At 43.4% G+C, this 22,830-nt stretch overlaps 1 protein-coding gene across 3 annotated transcripts in view; it reads right to left on the bottom strand.

The window, feature by feature from the left end:
* The window catches only part of DCL1 (dicer-like 1), a 119,484-nt gene that overhangs the window by 6,148 nt on the left and 90,506 nt on the right, over positions 1 to 22,830 (bottom strand). For all 3 annotated transcript variants that reach the window (XM_087682899.1, XM_087682898.1, XM_087682897.1), the window contains exons 10-13: positions 10,819 to 10,969; positions 10,542 to 10,724; positions 10,159 to 10,314; positions 9,992 to 10,087 (exon numbers count right to left, since the gene is read on the bottom strand). In XM_087682899.1, coding sequence (XP_087539025.1) covers positions 9,992 to 10,087; positions 10,159 to 10,314; positions 10,542 to 10,724; positions 10,819 to 10,969 — 586 coding nt within the window. The remainder of the gene's footprint in view (positions 1 to 9,991; positions 10,088 to 10,158; positions 10,315 to 10,541; positions 10,725 to 10,818; positions 10,970 to 22,830) is intronic.

A 22,830-nucleotide genomic window follows, 5' to 3' on the forward strand; every position in this document is an offset into this window, starting at 1 on the left:
TCAGCCACCGTGGTGGTCGACCCAGACTTTTAACGCCTGCAACCTGTTCGTGTGACGTCCTGAGGGTCGTCCTCCGCCGTGTGTGAAACCAGCTTATAGGGGTGCAGATTTCTAACTCAGCCGACAATGACCTGCACTGTGCGTCAGTCCTCCTTCGAGATCAGCTCGTCATACAAGATGGCTGGTTTGGATCTGGATTTCATCGACCAAACGGTGGCAGCACTTGGCCCGGATTCTGATGCTGAGGAGGATATGGTTCCGTGCACTGAAGAGATGCCCCCAGGTCCTGACATCCAGCCTGCGGGTAAACGTACCAAGCATACCTCAGAAGAGATAGGTGTTATTCAGGATCGTTCCTATGCGCAGGTTGCTTCGGATTCTGTGGACTCTCAGGAGGTGGACTGGGAGCATCTGCTGGAATTTGCCAACACTCTGCTTGGCGAATATGTTCAACATAATCAGGAAGCCTTCTCTGACTCTGCACCTGACGATGTTCTGGAAGCTACCGTCGACCCAAAAACTGTCCTACGCTCCTTTTCGCTGTTTTATGATCGCGCTGTGATACTCTTCTTCACTGGTCGAATCCCACTGCTTTCCCGTATTCGCCAATGGCTGCAGAGTCTGCTACAAGGGGAATGTGTTGAAGAGATTTTTGTTGGGTCCCGAGGTTTTTTTGAGGTCCTCTTGAACACTGAGACGCACCGTGCTGCTCTCCTGTCTAAACTGCCTTTGTTTTTTGATCGTCGGTTGGTTCATGTGGTTCCATGGTGCCCGATGGCAGATTTTCAGCGCCTCCTGCAACGTGAATGCCCTGTGTGGGTAGAAGTGGAAAATTGTCCGGCTGTTTATTGGCCGCTATTGAAGGATGCTATGGCCGCTGTGGGCACGGTTCTGGTCCCTCCCAGTCTCAGGGCTGTGAATCGCAACCGCTTGTGCATGTTATGGGATACTGCAAGGAAAAGGCCTGCTTGGTTACGCCTCAATTGCTCTGGCATGCATATGTTACACTTTCGTTTGAAATGGGGCAATTTTGCAGGCCATTGCTTCTCCTCTGGACTGGACAGTTGGGACACTTTATGGCCGAATGCCCAAAGTAGCAACACATTTCAGATGCAGGCCATGTTGCTCCGCCCATGGAAGATATGGTGTGTGATGCTCCGTCGCTGGATACTATCCACCCGCCCCAAGTTTTGGCCAAAGGTAAACAACAGGTTTCGGGTCTGGATTCCCGTGTCACTGATTGGGTTGAAGTACGTGCAAAAAAAAGGCAACAGGATTGTTGCTGGCATGGAGAGTACTGTGCCTACTACCTCACAAGATTCCATGCGTACATATATGCGCAGGAAGGAAATGTTGTCTTCCGAGCGCTCTGCTCCTGCTATGGTTTCCTCAGCCCCCCGTCCTCAGCCCGCCAGGAAAATGTATTCGGATCGTCTAAAGGGTCTCTGCTCCTGCTATGGTTTCCTCAGCCCCCCGTCCTCAACCCGCCAGGAAAATGTATTCGGATCGTCTAAAGGGTCCACCTGCAAAGCTGGCTTTTGATACTAGAGGCAACGTCATTACCCCATGGGACCGTCGTTATCCACGTTCCAACCCCAAGCAAGCAGATATGCCGTCTACTTCCAAATCTGGTCCTCAGAACTCTTTTGCGGTGTTGGCATATTTCTTGGATGAGGGAGTCCTCGACATTCTCGCCGATAAAGTCAAATCGAGGCAAGCTGTGCCTCGTACCTGATTGTGTTTTGCGTACACATGAAAATAGCCATGTGGAATGTGCGAGGAATTTGTTCTCGACACAAGCAACATGCCATGTGGACTGCATTGTATGAGAATCAGTGGGATGTCCTGTGCGTTGTTGAGCACAAGAGTCACGGTGACGCCGGAAAAGTTGTGGATTGCCATGGCTTTCGTTTGTTCTATGCAGGAACACAGGCCATGCATTATTCGGGTGTGCTCATGATTGTACATGCCAAATATTAGCCTGTTCTTATTAAAAATGATGTTCATGGCCGCTTTTTGGTAGTTGAAATTTTATTCGAAGGGGAGATCTTATGGTTACTTGGCCTCTATGCTCCGAATGATTCATTCTCTCGCCGGGAGCTTTGGCAGACTTTGCAGACCTCCTTGTCACTTGGCAGACGGGGCTTCTTCATGGGGGATTTCAATATGTGTGTTGATTCTTCCCAGTCCACATCGGAGCACTCGGTAATGGATGCGCCGAAAAGTCGTATGTGGCATGAGTTGGCTCTTGCTGTTCTTAAGCAAGATCTCTGGTCCTGGCTACACCCGTCTTCTACAGGATTTACTTTCCATTCGGCCCAGTATGCAACAACATGGTCGCGGTTGGACCGTATATATATCATGCAGAATGATGATTTTTTGCCTGAGATGCTCGAAATAAAAGTGTTGCAGCAATATGCCTTGTCGGACCATTTCCCTCTGCAGTTCGAGTTGCTTGCACAACCTATTGCACCTTTCAAGCAATTTCTGGAGAGACTCCCTTTGCGTTTCAACTCGTCCTACTTGAAGCATGCAGTTTTTCAGGGCTATATGCAGCAATTGCTTGATAGATTCTTCTTGGACTTTTCCTCTCAGGGCACTGCGTCACTTGAAAGATTGCTCTCTAATGTGCAGCGGGTTGCTCGGCAGTATGGGATCTATCATGCCTCTCTCTGTCGGCGCCGTCGACAGGCAGCGGAGGACCTGTTGGTTTTGGTTCGCTCCCTGCTTGCGGACACTCCGGATGATGCATTTCTGCTTGCACTGGCCATGCGGGTGGCCGATCTTATTAAAGAATTCCAGTTAAAATCGTATCAGCAGGCCAAATTGCAACATCTGACAGAGACTTTGCAAGATAGTGCATGTCAGACCCATAAGTTCTTTCGAGCTCTCCATGCCTCTCCTGCTCGAAAGAATATGACCAGACTCGAGGATGCAGAAGGCCACCTTATCCTGGATCCACAGACTATTGTGCATATGTGCAGGAATTATTTCCGTGACCTTCTCGGTTCCGCTTCTCCACCTTCAGCCCAAATTACTCAGGCCCGTTCGGTTTTTTATGACCTGGTCCACAATCAGCTTCCGCAGGACATGCAAGCTACTATGGAGTCAGATATTGGTGAGGCAGAGGTTATGGACGTCTTGTTACACTTGCCCAAAGATAAAAGTCCGGGTTGGGATAGTCTCACCAATGAGTTCTTTGAAGCTTTTGCTTCCCAACTGGCGAAACCATTGCAGGCTTTGTTTCAGCAGGTGTGGGAAATGGGGATCATGCCTCCCTCATGGAAACAAGGACTTATTAAACAGCTTCCAAAAGTTCCTTCGCCATCTAAGTTGACACAATGGCGCCCAATTTCTTTGATGGGTTCAATGTACAAAATCTTTTCCAAAGTAATGGCGAATCGGCTCCATAAGCATCTCCCTGCCCTTGTGCACCCTCTCCAGTATGGTTTCATTAAGGGCCGAAATATTCTACATAATGTTTTGAATGCCCAATTGGCCATTGATTATGCCAGGCATTCTAATCAGGAGGTAGTACTGATTCAACTGGACCAGGAAAAGGCTTTTGACTATCTAGACTGGTCTTTCGTTGTTGAACTTATGTCTGCTATGGGCTTTGGTGCTCGGATGTCTCGTCTAATCTACACCATTAGTGCTGCGGCGTCTTTGCGAGTCATGCTGAACGGAGGTGTTACTGAGCCATTTATCCTTGCCCGTTCTGTCAGACAGGGGTGCCCTTTGAGCCCTTTATTCTTTGCCCTTGCGACACATCCAGTTCTTTCCATGTTATCACATATGGCCGCCTCTTCTCAGTTGGCCGGACTATCGCTTCCTACAGGACAACACTTCATTAGCCAATCCCTAGCGGATGATACCTTTATGATTTTGCGTGCGGACAAGGATAACCTTCGAAAAGCATTGGATGTTTGGGGTCTCTTTGGTCAGGCGTCAGGCCTTCGTATCAATGCGCTCAAATCAGCCATTCTAAGCTGCACGGAGTCGGATTTGCAATCCTTGGACTGGCAGGGTCTGGTTGTTCCTCGTGGCTCCATTGTCAGGCATCTTGGATACCCTTAGGATGTTGATGTTCTCCCAAAGCAGCTTCTGCAGTGGATTTCTCAGAAAATGGTGGCTAAGTTTATGTATTGGAAGTCTCAGGCCTGGCCCTTCCATGTTCGCCTCAAAGTAGCCCAGATAATTATGTTGCCAATGCTCACATATTTCTTGCCATTGTTGCCCTGGACTACTACGACTCTAAATGCTCTTACTCAGTCGATTCGCTTCATGCTATGGAAGAAGGACTCATTGCATGCAGGTATTTCCTGGATCTCGTGGTCGCATGCGTGCACCCCCAAACGCATGGGTGGCGGAGCTATTTTAGATCCCCAAACTCACATGCAGACACTTCGTTGGTCTCTTTTCCGCGCCATGTGCTCGGATCATCATTCGTGGGTCGCTATAGCCCGTTATTTCCTTGAGCGCCATGGGCTTCTGCATGGCAATACCCAAATCCGGAGTTCTTGGTGGCATGTTCTTAATGCTGATTCGCGGTTCTCCAGTTCTTCTTCATCGTTGCTTACTCATTTGGTATGTTCCTGGAAACACGTCCTTCAAAAGGCTCAGTGGCATCCAACAGAGGATCGCTTGGCTACTAACTCTTTTCAATTGGAATTACTGGCAATCTCGCGTTTACTTTCGTGGGAAGGTAAACATGAGCTTAGACCACAATTCAACCGGATGGCACGTTTGGACTTGTCTTCGGTTGCAGATGCCACCCTTGCCAGTCGCAATGTGCTTATATCGTTTCGTACAGCTAGGCGGCTTTTCAGGATCCCTCGTGGATATAGGCCTTTATGGGAACAACCTTTGACGGTGCTCCAGAGCAGACAACCCTTTCCTGCTCTTGCTTCGGATCATCCCCGGCAGGATTGGAATCTACAAGGCCGGCTGAATTTGAGCAAAGCTTCTGCTAACCAAGTGTATCATCTTCTGATTAAAGATCATCAATGGCTAGTTACTAAAGCGAATGCTTTGTGGGGATTGCATAAATCCCGGTCATGGTGGAGGGCAATTGTGATGGAGGGCTGGTTGAACAAGACACCCTTTAAATATAAAGTCTTTCTTTGGAGAGATGATTGGGGGTCTTCCGCTTGCTTCAGCTCTTTCCAAGCGACGAATCTCCAATGGCACCTGTTTCTTTTGCACCACTACTATGGAATCCGCCCGCCACCGATTTATTTCTTGCCCCGTCGCTAAGAAAGTCTGGTTATTTTTGTCGGCTGTTTGGCGAGGGGTGGTTGGTATCACCCTGCGCCCCTTTGATTGGGTTTTTGGCCAGCCCAAATACCCTACTCCCGCACAGCCACATATGAAGCTCATGTATCACTTTTTTCGATATTGGGGCTGTTGGCATAACTGGACCATTCGGAATGCTTTTCTGTTTGACTCCGCCTATAATGTTCAGCGGCATATTGTGAGGCTTAAGGGCCTCTTGTATTGGCAGTTAGCTCTTCTCCATCGTTCTGATTTGCTCTCTACGGAGGACTTCCGTCCTTGGCATATGGCAATTTCCTCCGCATCCTTGCCATGACATTGTAACTTGTAGTACTTAGAACCTCTTCACATGATGGCTTGGATTGTCGTCATGTATCTTGTAATCAAGTAATCTTGTATTTTTTTCGTAATTAATACAATTACCTTTTACAAAAAAAAAGAGAGGTGTGAATCATCCCCGCAATCAGGATAGGCTGCGGGATAATCCCATGCCACCTAATGCACGAGAGTTTAAGGGTTTTTAGACAGCACTGTTGTAAGTGGAGGCTATGGCAGTGCCTCTAGAAAGATAATTATGCCTCCAAGAAAGGGGGAAACTGTGTTTGTGTCTAGATTCTAAAATCCTCTCTAGACCTTGGTGATAACCTAGGATATGGTCCAAAGTACCAAGCTCAACCTCACATTTCTCTTTTAATGATTTAAGTAGATCACTAGTGAATTGAGTAAAACTCATTTCATTTTTTATGGGTATTCTACTAAGGGAATTTACTCCAATATTGTATTGCTGGCATTCACTATTTAGCACTCCTACACTCCGACTGGTGGTCACAGACTTGGGATCCGTCTCCGGTGGACGTCTCACTCCAACATTGCTCTGCCCTTGAGCACACTGTACACTCTTATATTCATTTACAGCATTCATTCACTTCAAAGTTGTGTTCTCTCTCTCCCTTCTTCTGTTTGTGTTTGAGTTTTGAGTTTTGGCCTTTGTGCTAGTGTCTGTGTCTGTCTCTTTGTGTTTCTATCATGGTCGTACACTCCGTGTGTCCTCGGTGCAAACCCTAGCAGTTTTCTTCACAACCCCACCCAACCAACGCAACCTATCCCTATAGGTAGACCCTTGATAAGAAGCCTCTATATAAAAACTTTCCCTTGGTAGGGAAGCTTAGCTTTTTGCAAGTGAAGCAATTAATCATGCCACTTGGCTTTACTATCTTGAGAAGACCAAACTTTATTGCTTTGTCAGTCACCCATCTCTTATCCTCGACCATCTTATGATAAACTAGATCACATGATCATTTCAAGAAATCATTTGACCACACAAAAGCCTAGTCCAACCATGGGGATGAAGGCTAGAATGCAAACAAAGAGGAATGCCACTGAAGCCATTCCTCCAAGCTGGTCCAAATCAGCATGTAACTCCAAGGAACCCGAAGTATTGATGGATACACCAAAAAGAATAAACTTCAGATTGACCAAGAATGACAACACATATCATATAGTCCTCAAACCCAATCATGCCATCCTTTTAGGCTAGTAAAGCAACCTAGATGTGACCAAAACCTCATCTTGCAATGAGTTAGCCTCTTTTCAAGAGTCATTGGGATGCCAAGTAGCAAAGTGAAGGATGTCCTTCCAAGAAGGAATCAAGCTTTTGTGTGTGTGTGTGTGTGTGTGTGTGTGTGTGTTACAACAAAGCAATAGCAATATGCACTTTCATTGCATACTGTCAAGATCTACAAAGTGTATACAAGCTAGGACATGAATCGGGATCCATGAGATATCAAGACTAATTAACAATAGCCATTGAAGGAACATGGAACATAATAAGTTATGGAGAGGTTGCACTTCTTGTCTCCAAGACAATTAGGTAGATGATTAGCAAGGACTAATGCAAGCAAACTTGTATTGCAAGTGTCGAAAGCACAACTTGGTTGCCATCCCTTTCACCATATCCAACCATATACCTTCTTCATGTCGATTGAATGATATACTTAGCTAAACCAACCATTGAACCTTATCTGCATGATGAAGGAGGGTGCATGCAATGCCTCCTCCCGGTTGTTGCATAATGATTTAAGAACCAGAGCTATATTGCATTGCTGGCTGCACTGAAGATGATTTCCTGTGGGCCCACAAGAATAGTCCCACGACAGCATTATATAGGAGTGTTTGAGGAATATGAAGGTTTGTGAAATATTCAAAGTGTATAAAAGGCAGCTGCAACTTGGCAAAGGCGATTACTCCCTTCGTAATGCCATTTGAGTTACAACTCACTTCTCCCCCAGGTCATTCCGTGGCATCACCCTGCAGAAATAGTTTTCATAGCAGCAGGGCAGGCCACAATAAATAGTGGCAAGGCTACTTTCTCTCACAAACCAGCCAAGCCTGAATAAAGGTGGTATCATAGCAGCATGTTATCTAAAGGACCAATGCCAAGCCAGCCAGTTTATGGCAGTGGGATTAACACAATCTTGAATAGAGCAGAAATTATAGTCAGTAGGTATTGTGACAGTAAGGTTTAGGTATACAGCAAATGGGACTCCTTTTTAAAGGTATAATGCCTGCCATTTAATCAGAAAAAGCCAGTTCACATGGCACAATTTATTGGTGCAATGAGGGGAGTTTGCATGGTAGTATTCCAGGAAAAACCTTGCAACTAGAGTTACAATGACTGTGTGTGACTCGTTCCATATTTAATCCAAGAAACATGCCACAGAATTGATATGTGTATAGCACCAAACACTTTTGTGCATGAAGAAAGAGTAAACCCACCAAACATCCTGTACCATCATATTTATGGGATCTATGCTTGGGAGAGGTGGAACCAAAGGGGACCACCTCCCAATATAGAGGTAGTCCCATGGTACACACCATTGTTGATTGTCATAGCAAGAGGTATAGATTTGGCTTGGCTTCATGGCCAATTCCCAAAGATTCTGCTTATAAGCATTGGTACAAAGTCATTGGATTATAAGCATGGATCAATTTTTATAGTAGCGCATCTCTACAATCATCAATTTTGTTATGGTTGAGTGGTAAATGACCACAGATAGTCTTTTCACTACTGGTTAGTGTTAGCATTAATCTTCTTAGGCATTGCAGAAGAATAATCTCCCGCCTTTTTTTAAGAGAGATCTTGACAAAGATGCACTTCAGTGATTAGGGCAAAGCAATATTTCCTTCACTTAGCGTAGCCTTCAGTGGGCATAGGACGACTTCAAGTCCTTTTTTCCATCCATCTTTCAAAGTTTGTAACAATTTTTCATGCAGCCCAGTTCCAAATAGGTTCTAAGAGCCATTACATAGTGTCAACCAGTCACACTGGTAATAGTAGCTGGGCTTATGCCTCTTGGCGCAAGTCAATAGGCAGCTGAGAGCTGCATTATAACATACAGCTTGGAAAGCAAGCTCATATCCTCTGGATGCATGGTGTTTTTTCCTGCAGTGTATACAGGGCTTGCTTCATCAAAGGACCATATCCATAGACCTTGTAGTTCTATCTTGTTTTCTGATTTCTAGTATCCATGCTTAGCAAGGCGTAGTCAAGAGACAAGGGACCGCTTATTTGCTTCACGTGCAGGGGAGGATTATTGACAGTATCTACCGACGAGTCAGGCAGAAACTATTATCGATGCTCTAGATTATGCTCATCTGTAATATTCGGACTTTCAGCAAAGTTAATAGGCAATAGTCATCTGCATGCGGATTTGAATATGGGGTGGTAATCTGGTAATGGAATGCCCATTTCCAGCGGGTTCCAACCTTTGATCTTTGATAGCTCATGGTGGATGAGGTAGATCAAGGAGCTATTTTCAAAATAAGTGTATTCACTATAAATCCAATTAGCTATTCGATTTTTATAATGAAATTCTCCTGCATAATTTCTATATGTATCTTTTATCGGTTTGATCAAGTCATTTGTTGTTAGAAACGACTGTGGAGTTAATGTGAGAATGATTCCATATGATATGCCAAAGCCTAGTCTGAATACAAGAAAATACCAAAGCTTAAGAACAGAGCACGACTACTACATGGCACCATACCCTTAAGTGCTACACGTGTGGGCGTGTGTGTTGTCATTGTAGCCATAGTGCTTATAGTAGTTGTGATGGTGGTGGTGGTAATGATGAAAGGAAAAACCTGGACTACTTGAAGGCACATAAATACTAAACAGGAGAATCAACGTAAACCTTTTAGACCATAGGAATCATGCAAGAAATCTGACTGGAATTAGTTGCATAGGAGTGAACAATTTGACAGCGCCTTCAGCCATAACTTATATCAGTTTGGTGTAATTGAAATTATTATCCTCTCTTATTCTTTTATTGTACTTGTGTGCAGTGTTATCCTGTATTGTGTCATATTATCTTTTATAAGAATTGTGGTGACTGTTATATTCTAATAGATTCCAAAACATTGATTGTGTAGTGGTCTTGTTCTCAAGTGCCTTCTTCTAAGAACACGAGCTCTTTTATACATGATTTTGTCTACTTCTAACGTGATAAGCGCCCCCTCCTTGCCAAAGGAATATGTGATGAACAGGCATGTGCATTATGAACACCAACTTTTAAAATAAGAATGTGGACTTTGTGGGCAATGCATAAAACAGACCAGAAAACAATATTATGTACTGACATTGCCTGAGATAACAATACAGCCTGGAGAGCATTCCCCTTGGAAGATCCCAACAAAAAGCAGGCAACATACTTCAAACCTGTGTCAACGAGAGGTCCAATGGGCCATGAAACTCAAGGGAAGCCCTCGTTGTCATTGTGCGGGCAACAAATAACTCCATCTCCATGCACAGGACCTGCAACAAGGGAAAAAGTTGAATGGTGCTACTTAAATGACTGCAAACTTCAGGAATGTGTGAATCTTTACCTCTGAGTCTAGCTCTGCTCCAAAAACCACAGCAAAATCTGAAGTCTGTGTCAAAAGGGCATCTTTTGAGAAACCCAAGTTTGGACATCTGATGTTATACATAAAAAGTCGCGTAACAGATTGTGATAAGCCCTTGTTCATCAAGATCCATTCACCCTGTTATAGAACAAGGTCGTTACCGTTTTACTCAACCTGCTAGAAGACATACTCCTAGCATATGTAATAGGCTAGCAAAATCAATGTAGTAGATAATACAGAAACCCATTCACAAAAAGACCACGCAGGCACTTATATTAACACTAGGCTAGAAAACAATCGGGTGTAAATCTGACATGCGAAAAAACATCTCACTCATTTTGACATGCATTAGTGTGAGCTATTACTTTAAGAACATTTGCCACCCCTTCTGGGTAAAATTCTCTATGGCGTGCTGTGCCAGGAACAGGCTCCCCTTCCTCAGTGCTTTCTAATTTGTCACCCTCCTCATTGCTACCAGTATCAGGAAGAAGAAAATCTGTGATTGCTCCCATCTCATGTAGCTTCTTGCAAGCCTCCAGGCAAACATACTGTGTGATGGAACAACCAGAAGAAGATTAAAAGTTTTAAACATAGGGTAATAAGCCGAGTTTTAAGAAAGCTAATTTTCACATATTAACTTACCTGCTGCGCCAGCCTCATAGAGCTACATACTGGACCTGCTATCTTTTCAAATGGTGCATTGCATGGCAGCTGCAGTTCACAGGAATACTCCACAGACCCGCCATCTTTTTCATGCTTTTGCATCCGAAATTCAGGCCGTAAGATTGAATATCTGATAGCCAGAAGAGAATTTGAAAACATACCATAAGACCTATGATAAATGGCAATGTTGAACAAGGTGATATTTTGTTTGCATCAAAGATGCACTTTTAAGCGACAAAACTAGCCAACTTTTATGAATCCAAGGCGCATGTTCATCTGTTGTTTCTACAAAAGATAATTGTTACCTATATTGGGGACATTACAAGGACTGTGAAACCATACATATACACAGGTGAATATACTGTATTTTCTAAACATCATCAACCAAAAAATTGTTCTCTTTTGCCAGGGAATGTTGCCTCCTAATAGGAGACCAGGGAACTTGTTGCATCCATCTTTCCTTTCAGACAAGAGATCTGGAGCAGATTACATCACTCCAAAAGCTTGAACTCTAGACCTGAACCTTATAAACTCCATGTCTGAGCTGAAGTACAAGGCTACTACCCTCAATGAGTATGCATATAGAGACCACACATAAAGGCAAATCATCTTTGAAGAGACACCAAGGTGCCATGTGAGGCATGGTACCCGTTACAATGTGAAAGATCTTGCTTTAGATGTCATCATGTGAGTGAAAAACATGATGGTATTTCCATCTAGTTAGTATGACTGAATATGCATTGAGTAAAAATTTTCCACTCACTGACTTGTTATTAATGCAATTCTTCAAATGGAATCAGTAAGCTGCACTTCCTGGTTAACAAAACACTTTTGGTCACTATGTGCTATTACTGTAGTCTTTGGAGTTGAATGAGTAAGCTGCACCTTGTGACTAACATAACACTTTTGATCACATGCTACTACAGTCTTTTGAATTGAATGAGTACCTTGAGTATCATGGTTAACATAACAGTTTTGGTCACTATGTGCTTAGTGCTACTACTGTAGTTGTCTATCTAATGCACCCAATACATTCTATCAACTCAACCTTTCTCCTCATGAAAGGATCCCTCTCTGAACAGACTGGAGACAGAGTGAACCCATCCTGTAGCATGCCGCTGACCAGCCCCAGCTGATGCTGCCTGTATCTCTCACCACCAGAGTCCTGTCACCTTCATCATTGCTGCAGCCTCCCCCCTCTTGAAGCTGCTTCATGTAGCTCCAGTCCACAGTTTGCTGCCTCAGCCCCATCACCCCTGACTATGCTACTGGTCCACGGCCTCTTTCCCTTTGTGTTTCTCAGCTCCTGCACGCCTTGTAGCTCCTCCACACAATCCTGCACCACTGCCTGCTGTGGCAATTGCCACAACAACCCCAAGCCAATGCAACTGCTGCCCCTTCCTGCTGTCTGCAACCCCCTCTAGCTGCCGCCCCTGCCAGTCTGGTGCCCTTGCAGCCTACTGGGCTTTTGAAGGCAGATCCACCTCTTCTTCTCACCTTGTCACCCTTGATCTCAGCTGTCTATGTGCTGCTCCCTTCCCTTGCAGCAGCCTTCCCCAAATCTTACAGCTCCCCCAGCAGCTTGCTCAGGATGTCTAGAAGAAGTGCACACAATGGAAACCTCTAGTTTGAGGCCAGCACAACCAAGGTTGCAACACTAGTCAAACATCTGCATGTGATCCTCTCCTCACCTGTCTGCTTCCCTTGCAAACTACTAGGCTTGTGGTAGCAGCTCTGCCTCTTCTTCCTGTCTCACCACTCCTACCGTCACCTGTCCATTCCGCAGCCTTGACATTCTCTCGTCACACCCAACTCCTTCACATTTCTATTGTTATAGGCCTTGGTAACGTGAGAGGTGTATATTTCATGGTGTAGGCTCTTTATTGGGCACCTTTACCGGTAGCTCGGGTGGCCCAGTTAGGGCCAGCCCATTTGTTTCAGATCTCATCCTAGAGCATGTACATACTCCAACCCTTCACTTATAGTATTGGGTCATAGAGTACTGCTAGTCATCACACGTGCCATAACCCGTGCTTGTCTTGCGTTATGGCTTCCATTGCCCATCCATTCATTTTTAAAGTTATCTCTTCACAGTTCATTCTTGTCAATGTTCAAAAAATTGAGTTATTCTACTTCTGTTGCTCATTCTCACATGGTATCCAATGAGCCAATATTGCTGGTTTTGTAGGATTGTAGTGCTGTTTTTCACAGTTTTCAGGTCTCCAATGCTGCATTTTAATATTTTCAGGCTTGCTGCATGGTGACTTGTATCTCAGCTGGGCGACCTGATTTGCTGCTCCCTGAGCTGCTGAAACTCTGTGTTTTCACTGCTGGAGCTGGATATTACTGTGTTTTGCTGCTGCAAGCTCTCGTGGAGGCTAGACGACTTTCTCCCCTGTTGGGCCAGTTGTTTTACATCTCTATATGCTGGAGACATTGCTTTTCTCCCTACCCCACCTGCGTTTCTGCTGTTTCTTTGGCTTCTAGATGCTGTCCCCTACCTGCCTTACAGCTCAAAGATCTTGTCTGCATGGATGGCCTACTTTGGACTTGCATTTTTAGGTTTTTTTCTGCAGAGAGGGTCTCTCCTATTGGTAGGTACGATTTTTCACTACACTCACATCATTGCTATCCCCAACTCTATACTTTGCTATTGCTTGTGTGTGTGAATTGTGTAATTGAGCTGTTGAACCTTCTGATTTTTCAAGCATGTTGACCAAAAATACCCGAAGTATCTCTTAATCTTTCTATTCTCCAGTCCGCTTGGCTTGAGATTTCTTCACCATGGGCTAGTGTTGATCTTCTTAGGGTTCCTTTTTGAGCTGAGAGGATGCTTGGCCTTTGGTTTGCAACTACAAGTTCTTCACCTTTTGCATTGACCATGTTTTGAGCTTCACGGATTCATTCTGCATGTTTGGTTGTCTTGGAGAATTCTTTGAAGGATAGTGGCTTCTTGCATGTTTCATCATGTCTTCTTGGTGGCTGCTTTCTAGTACCATTTGCAGCCACATTTGTATGCTAAAAAGATAAGATGGTGTTGATGCTTTAGTGGTGGTCATGCAGACCCATAGTTGATGGTAACCGATGTAGAGAGGGTGAAACATGCCTTCCTTCTTGGATAGGGTGGTGAATAACCTGACTAAGCACTAATTACAGCAAGAGTAAAATTAACATAGACTAAAGAAACAAATGTTACCACTTAATCTTGGATAGTAGACTCCCAATTGGCCCCAAAATTGGAGAAACATGCCTTCCTTCTTGGATAGGGTGGTGAATAACCTGATTAAGCACTAATTACAGCAAGCGTAAAATTCACATAGACTAAAGAAACAAATGTTACCACTTATTCTCGGATAGTAGACTCCCAGTTGGCTCCAAAATTGGCGCTCCTTGCAGTATTTCTTTAGCTTCCATTAGAATTAGATGAAGTACACTAAGATTTTGCTCCAATCTCCTTCACTACACAATGTCTCTCGCTATCAAAAATGAACAGCTAGCCTTCAATCTGATTTGTCCCTCAATCTAACAAGGAATTGATCTCCAATTGACCATTCACTAGTCAAAATGAACCCACATCCAATTGGGATGGCTAGCTTCTTGAAATCTCTGGCAATTCCTTGAATTCCAACTGCTTACTTCAAGTACTAAGCCTTCAATTTCCTAGCATGGGTCACGAGGTGGCTGGTAAACTTTGATTTCTGCTGTGAAATTAGGGTTTACAGAGGCAAACTCTTGAAGTCAGCACCTCCCAATAGTTGTAATGGTTGTGACTTACTGAGGAACTTTGGGAAATACTGGATAATGACAAACATAGCTAAGAAGAGAGAAATCTCAGATTTCTATTGCAAGAAAGTGCTCAAATTTGCTGTTGCCCTGCTAGAAATGGCTGAATGATTGTACCCCACCATGAATATGAGCCCCATATACAAACACATGGCCTTGTGGACCCCAAAATTGTTGTCACCTACTTGTAGATACCCTATAGCCTGATCAGCTACTAGTGGCAACTCTCTTTGATAGTCTCCAATGGCTAGGTTGATCACCAATGGCTGGAAAACTATAGTAGCAACTCTCTGTCCTCTCCCAGCCTCCACAACATTGGAATGAGGCTCGACAGCCCAAACAACCTTTCCCTCACTTGCATGGGAAGGTTTTGCCAAGTGGCAATCTTATAAAATTTCAGCCATTTAATTACTTTTAAAAAGCACTAACTCTGAGAATTAATTTCAGATTTGGTCCATGCCCAAAAAATTTGTGCACCCATCCACAATTAAAATGGCCAAGCCATTTTGACTCCCAAGTGGTCCTATGCATTAATTGACCTTGAGCTAGTATTAATCAATTAATTAACACCTACTTTCTAGTGTCACCACTTACACTTATTGGCCAATTAAATGCCTAGGCCAAAACCACCACCAATTACTTCACCAATATAACTTATTACAGCTTTTGCCTTTGACACCATGTGACATCTCAAGGTCCTTGGCCATTATTGTGACTTAATTGACTTGCATAACACATGTGCACCTCACATTTACACATTTGATTAATAACTAAATCAAGTGCTATGAAAAAGAGACCTCCCCCTTGAAATCATTGCGATCGTCCCCAATTGCATTGCAATGTGTTTTAGGCATCCATTGCCACTACTTGAAACCGGATACATTTGGCCTTGCATTCCATGCATTGGTCATTGCATACCATAAGGATTTGCACCATACAATCCCATATGCACTGCTTGACCAGCCATTGCATGGAAAATTGATCCACCTCTAAAGTATCTTGAGTGACCCACATTAGCATGCATGCCTTACTATCCAAAAGCTATTAGACTGAACTTTCAAGTTGGCCTTACATAAGCACCAATTGCCCCAATGGCATCATTTTCTTATGCTCATTACCCACATTTGGAACATCATGTTGCTGCATTGGCTCTTTCTTCGGTACATTTAGCTATCCTAGAGCTCATGAAAACGAATTCCTCTTCTTGCCTTTATTGCCCTCCTTTGGGGAGTTCAAAAAAGTGCATACATTGAGGATCATTTGCCAAGTGCACAAACATTTCAGCTATTGTTCTCAGCTCATCCTTAAATTTGTTTTCAATTTTCTCTTCCCCTTTTGTTGGTCATTAGCTTCAAGAGGCCTAGAAGGACCTAGATATTGGTCTTAACCAACATTAGCATTGGTCTAAACCAAAGTTAACTGCTGGCTGTCCATATTGAGTGCCTTGTCTAAGATTAGACATTACATTTCCCGCAACACTTTGTGAATGCTCACTCTGAGAGGCATCATCATTGCTTGATCCCATCTCATTGTATGAAGACATTCTTGCTGTAATGTTCAGCTGATTACAATTTCAACACTAAAGAAATGCTTTTAACTTCCAATTAGGTGCCTTGGGCCCACCAAATCAAAGGAATTGATAGTATCTTGGCAATGGAGCCATGAAACTAGCCTTCCTTCTTAGATGGGGTGGTAAATGATATAATTAAAGCACTAATTACAGCACGCATTAAATTCACATGAACTGAAAATACAGACGTTACCACTTAATCTTGGACAATAGAATTTCGGTTGATCCCAAAATTGGCACCCCTTGCAACATTTCTTTGGCTTCTATTAAAATTGAATGAAGTACACTAAGATTTGGCACCAATCTCCTTCACTACCCAACGTCTCTTGCTGTCAAAAAATGACCAGCAAGTCTCCAATCTGATTTGCCCCTTAATCTAACAAGGGATTGGCCTCCAATTAACCCTTGGCTAGTCCAAATGAACCCCAAATCGCAATTCAGATGGCTGGCTTCTTGAAATCTCTAGTGATTCATTGGGTTCCAACTGCTGATTTCAAGTACCAAGTCTTCAAATTTCTAGCATGGGACCCAAGGTGGTTGGTAAATCCTAATTTTTGCTGTAAATTACAATTTACACTAGCGAACTTTGGAATTTAGCACCTCCAATGGTATTGGCTGAGATTTGCTGAGAGAAGATTTGGGAAAGCAACAAAGAGAGTGTGTTGACAAGAGACAAGGGTAGGATGGCCTAGAATTGAAGAGACAAATGGAGGGATGGTGGAGACTGATCAAGAACCTTAGGCTGTCAGCCTATGCAGACCCACTGCAACCCCCTGTTGCTTCCATAAACACTCCCCTAGATGCCCAGAAGTCAGTCCCACAGCCCCTAATTGTGGCAACACCGCAGATTAATGTGATACCCCCAATGGAGGCAACAACACTAGTAGTCCCTTAGGAGTTACAACACGCTACAATCACACTAGTCTCCCAAATCATTGCCTCATCATGCTGAGCTTCTAGAGCTCAGCCAATCTTAGGTTCTTGACACTCAACAGGTAGAGGAGGCCATGATGGCCTAGGAGAGTGAGTAGGAGATAGAGGACTCACATGCATACTCTAAGAACTTCACCCTACTATTGCTTGCAATAGAGAGAGCGGAGAGGACACATGAGCTAGGAGGTAGCAAAGACAAGCGTGGGCTATAAAGCCATACCAGTCTGAGAGGTTGAGACATGCTCTAGGAGGATACTCTCATGGAATGTACGAGGTTTCGACAGATCACACTTTAGGCAGGTTTGGAGCCTTATGTAATAGGATTTGTATAGAGCTCTAGGAGGGTTGATTGATTTTCTCCTGTTATAGGAGCACCATCTTTCGGTAGATAGGATATCATGATGTTGTAAGAAGCTACTGCTAGGTCAGAGTCACACTTACTACTCCATGGGTGCCATTGAGATTTAAGTTGGAGTATGCATATGTGTTGGGGAGTAGTGGACTCGGTTAGTACAAGGTTAGGGTATTTTGATTCCAAGGAGAGCGATGTGGGCCTTGGTGACAGTGGAGGAGATACTCATTAGTCTATTGGTCATTTACACCCCCAAAATGGCTAGTGAGACGAAAAACAATTTTGGAATACTCTTAGTCTATCTGTGCCATAGGCCGATCACTCGATGGTAGGTGGGAACTTTAACATAGTGGAGGTTCTTGAGGTCAGGAGAGGTAAATGCACAACAATCATTAGGGGAAGAGAGCAGGTTGCTTGGGAGGAGTTAATATTCCACATTAGAGGCTAAGATTTGTGGTTCAAAGGAGAGTTTGGGAGGACTATAGGCTCACTCCAATTCTCCATGAGAGAGAGGGTGGTTGGAGTCACACCTTTCTCTAAGATTGACCGATTTTATGTGGATGACGAGGGCAGCAATATATGCATCATACTTGGCATGACCCTCTTGGACCATTCACCTATTCAAATGCTTCTTTTTGAGAGAGTAGGGAGATTGCACTCCAATGTCCAGATTCTAGAGTAGTTGTTCTATAAGGATGATCTTAGACAGAAAGTCACACAAATTTGGAGATCTAGATCCTTCTTAGTTGGATGGACAACCAATTACTTGAATGAGAGCCTAGAGGAGATTAGTCATTTCTAGCCACCAAAGCATCATTGGCTACCTTATAGAGAGAGGAGAGAGAACCAGGATGCAGATGGACAATTGAGAGGATGCATATTACTAGAGCAAAGATTGATGCCATGAAGGAAGCTAAATCAGAGTACATATTCCACATGAGACCCTCTTCGTGGACTCAATCTAGCGACAAGGCTAACAAAGATTTTTTTCGCATCACTAAACACCCTAGACAAGTTAAGAAACTCAAGAGAGCTGATGGATCCATTGCATAGGATCCTCACGAGGTCAAATAGGTGATCACACAACCCCTAGATACGAGAGAGTCTGACAAAACACCTAGAGGGTGGTTACAGATAGGATGAGTAGATATATCATGGCTCATTTTAGAGAGGAGTTGGAGGAGGCACTTTGGGCACTGCTCCCCAACAAGTGTCCAAGGCAAGATGGCATACATAAGTCCTCCTTTGAGAACTACCGGGATCTTAATAGTAGAGGCCTTCACTCCGCCTTTTAGAGATTATGGCATCAAGGGCTATGCTAGATAGACTTTTTGAGTAGAATCTTGCAACTAAGTGTAGAGAGGCAAGAGAAAGTAAGCTAAAATATGGCATATTGACCTTGCTTCACTCCTTCAAGCTTGCATGCAATAGAGGCATTCATAGAGTAGAGTAGATAGGAGATGTGAGAGAAAGAAAGGACAAGATTTTGATTTTGCAACCATAGGAATGAATTGATTAAGGTTTTCTTCCCACTTAAATATGGGCTTCGTCTTTTACAATTGTGTAGGGATTATTTTTCAAAGTCCCAATGGTCCAAAGCTCTAGTCTGCCTCCAAGATCCTTGCAAAGGTGATTAGCCTTCAGCCCCTGCACCATTGATGTTAGATATTATACACCCAACTAAGATAGGATTGATCCAAGAGTGCAACATCTTGGACAACATTTTCATCTTTAGGGACCGTGGCTTTAGCTAGATCCAAGAGGCAAGACCTTATTGTGCTCCTTCTCGACTTTGAGAAGGTATATGATTGTGTGGATTGGGAGTTTCCAAAGGGCACAATTCTCAAGATGGGCTTGCTAGAGCAATGGGTTAGGGGAGTAGTGGCTCTCTATTCTTGAGCACATAGCCAAGTCATGATCGGTGGGGCAAGGAGATAGATTAAGCATTCATAGATCAATAGAAATAGGGATGTCCACTATCTCCTTTCTTGTTTTTATTTGTAGAGAAGGCCATGAGCTCATTTTTGAGAGATAGATATATAGGTATCCAAGGCATTAGGCTACCCATCCTTGAGTTTGAGGAGTTTCTTCATGCACCGTTTGTTGATGATACAATAGTTTATTGGGATGGGGATGAGGGTAACTTTAGAGCCTTGTAATGGCCATGAAGACATTTTGTAGAGCATCCCAAGTCCTAATAAATTGGCACAAATAATATGGATTTTGGGTATGTGATACTACACTATAGGAGTGGTGACCACATGAGGATTTCATGTGGGTTCCTCGTAGGACTGATGTGAGATATCTCGGATGCCATCTTGGGATTGACATTACCTCATATCAACAATTGCCACCTCTCCTCCTAAGCATTCGACAAAAGCTTCTGTATTGGAGCTCAACGAGACTCATTTGTAGGAAGAGTAGTGGTTGCCAACCAAGTTCTTTTGGCAACCATGTGGTACATCACTTCTTGTTGGGCATTCTCTAGGTTGTGCATCGGTCAAGTGAAGCACCTCATCAAAAACTTCATTTGGTCAGGAGGAGATTAAGGTGGCTTGGGATGTCATTATATAGCCTACATCTCGAGGAGGATTAGGGATCATAGTTCCAAATTATCGGAGCAAAGTCTTATTGGTCAAGCTCATTGTTAGGGCTCTACTTCCAAGTGAGAAGCCTTGGAAAAAACTTCTAACAGGGCTTCATTGGCTCCCCCTACTGCTATCGAAGAGAAGATGAGGCAGTCTCTTCTTTTTAGTCATTATTTGAGATTAGAGTCAACCTGCACTATTGGATGGTGGACACCCTCGTCATGAGGGAGATTCTCTATACAAATCGCTACATCAATGGAGGATTGGTTTGCATTTCAAGAGTTAACATAGGAGACTCAAAGGCAAAGACAACAAGGTCTTAGGGGAGGCAAGGCTATGATTGAGGTTATGCAAATAGAGTCAAGAATTCTAAGAGGCTTAAGCCTCATTCACCTACTACAAGTACTCCATTGGCACCCACGGGCGGAATGGAGAAGATTGCACTTCAATTGGCTTGGGTCTATCATCTAGTATGAGAGACTATTAGACGATTGTTACAAGGCGGGCCTCATGGATCTAGTTAGATATTGAGGGTTCTTGAACTGGAAGACTATGCATGTATACATTAACAAAGGTCGCATCACAAGTTGCTCTTCAAAGAACAAACATGGTGGATGGCATACTTGATGTTGATTCTTGAATTCTTGGAGATGACATCAACAACCTAGAGACCCTAAAGCATTAAGAAGGCAAAGGCACAGAGTTCCAAGGTATTATAGATGGTGAGCTCTAGAGCCACCTAGCCTTCCAAAGGTGTGACAGGTCACAAGACTTCTTTTGGGGCTGCAAGTGATTATTGAGCTAAAAATGCACTATACACCGATTAGCCATTTCAAACAGCCCTGAAACATGCTTAATTAATCGAATTACCCAAAACACGCTTAAGTAATAAAATTACCAAACTTTTATTAAAAGAAATGTGTTTCTAGAGAGTGTCTGCGTCCCATAATGGAAACCCTAATTTGGGAGAACCCATTCATCTACAAATAGATAGGCTTCACACTGCTTAGCCTTGATCTCATTTTTGTAGATTGCTAGTGCTGAAACTTTGCTGTCTACACCCAACACGAAGGATATCTCAATTCAAGTTGCTGTCTATTGTTGTCTGCAGTTGGCACTGGCTTCTAGCAATCTACGACTGCTATCTTGACCTGTTCTGCAGCTGACAATGTGTTTCGAGCATGTTTGATTGCAATACATTCTGCGTTTACTGCTGATTACTGGTTGTCGGCATGTGCTTACTGCACACTTGCCTGCATGGACAGCTGATGTCACTTTCTAGTTGCCATACAGCAAGTTTGCATCATCATTTGGCTGTGTTTTTCCAATAGCAGCACAACCCCAGCTGCCATGTTGTCATCATTGCTGCGTTTTGCTGTTTTCACACTGCTCGGCTCCCATCTGACACCAATCCAACCATCATCAAACTATGCTTGCTGCTGCCAAACATATTTGCAGGCTATCTCCTGCGTTTTGAGGTCCCTAAGAGTACGACACACTCTTCAACTCATAATCTCTGCCCCTATCCTTGAGACATGGGAGTTTGAGGTTCACTATTCACCTTGCATAGTAAGTTTGCTACATTGAGCATTGTATTCATTCATTATTCAGTTTCTTTCATCTGTTGTGTTCATTGTCTCTATGTTACCCTAACCCTAGCTCCGTTTCTTTATTAATGTGTGTGTTTGCTATACAATTGTGTTTGTATTTTATAGTTGAGCATTTCTTTACATGGTATTAAAGCTAAGTACTCATTGGAAAAACCTAGGCCGTTGATCAAAAAGATCGTCTTAAAAAACAGGAACAGTAGAGGAAAAATGACATCAAATACTTCTACACTTAGTCTCCAAAGCAGCCTATGTTGAAAATGGATCAAGAGTGGATTTCATAGCCTACCCCGCAAGGTTTCGACACAAGTGGAGATACTTCAGACTATCCTAGAGAAACTAGACCATATTTGATTATTGACGAGGAGCTTAAGCTAATTATTGCTCATAGAGCAAAGAAGATCGAAGAGCTTGATAGAAGAATTGCACTTCGCGAATAGCTACTCAATGAAGGTACTTATGATTCTTTTTCTTTAGATATTGCATATAAAACTAATGATGTTGTAGGGCCATTGAGACCTCCCTCAAGGATGGGCCCCACATTGAATAAAGAGATCCGGAGTATATTCCAATCTTTCAGACTCCCCTTTCACTCTAGCGTAAGGTACGCAAGTTTTCACTATTGTTTCTACTTCTTTTACTTCTACTCTTTCAACATTTTAGTAAAGATCTTGAGGAAGATAGAGTTCACTTTGTTGACCCAAATATTCTTGAGAGGATGAATTCTTGTATGTTAACACACATAGAGGGGATTATAAGAAAAAGTCTAGAGCCTCTTCTTCCACTTTTCCTTGTTTGAATTTTATTTCTCATGGTTCGAATGGTTTTACTATTTGTTTGCATGTGTTAAGATATGTTCAATGAACTTACTCATATGGATTAACTTATGGTCATGGTTCGCTTTTATAGGGATACACTAATTTAAACAGGGCAGGAGATCTTGATAGTTGGCGTGCCCATGGTGGCTTTATATTCTCTTTAGCCATAGCTTTCATTTCTTGGTTAAGCCTAAGTAGGAGACAATGGTTGCTTCCATAGCCAAAGCAGAGTATCAAGCCCTCTTTGATGGTACCATAGAGGCTATGTAGTTGAGGAGCTTCTTGATGGCATTTCAATTTTCATGTGCTTCACCAACTCTCCTCTACTGCAACAACTAGA

The sequence above is a fragment of the Lygodium microphyllum genome, chromosome 8 (assembly GCF_053477565.2).
Source record: "Lygodium microphyllum isolate KBCC chromosome 8, Lygodium_microphyllum_v1.1.10, whole genome shotgun sequence".
Lineage (NCBI taxonomy): Eukaryota > Viridiplantae > Streptophyta > Polypodiopsida > Schizaeales > Lygodiaceae > Lygodium > Lygodium microphyllum.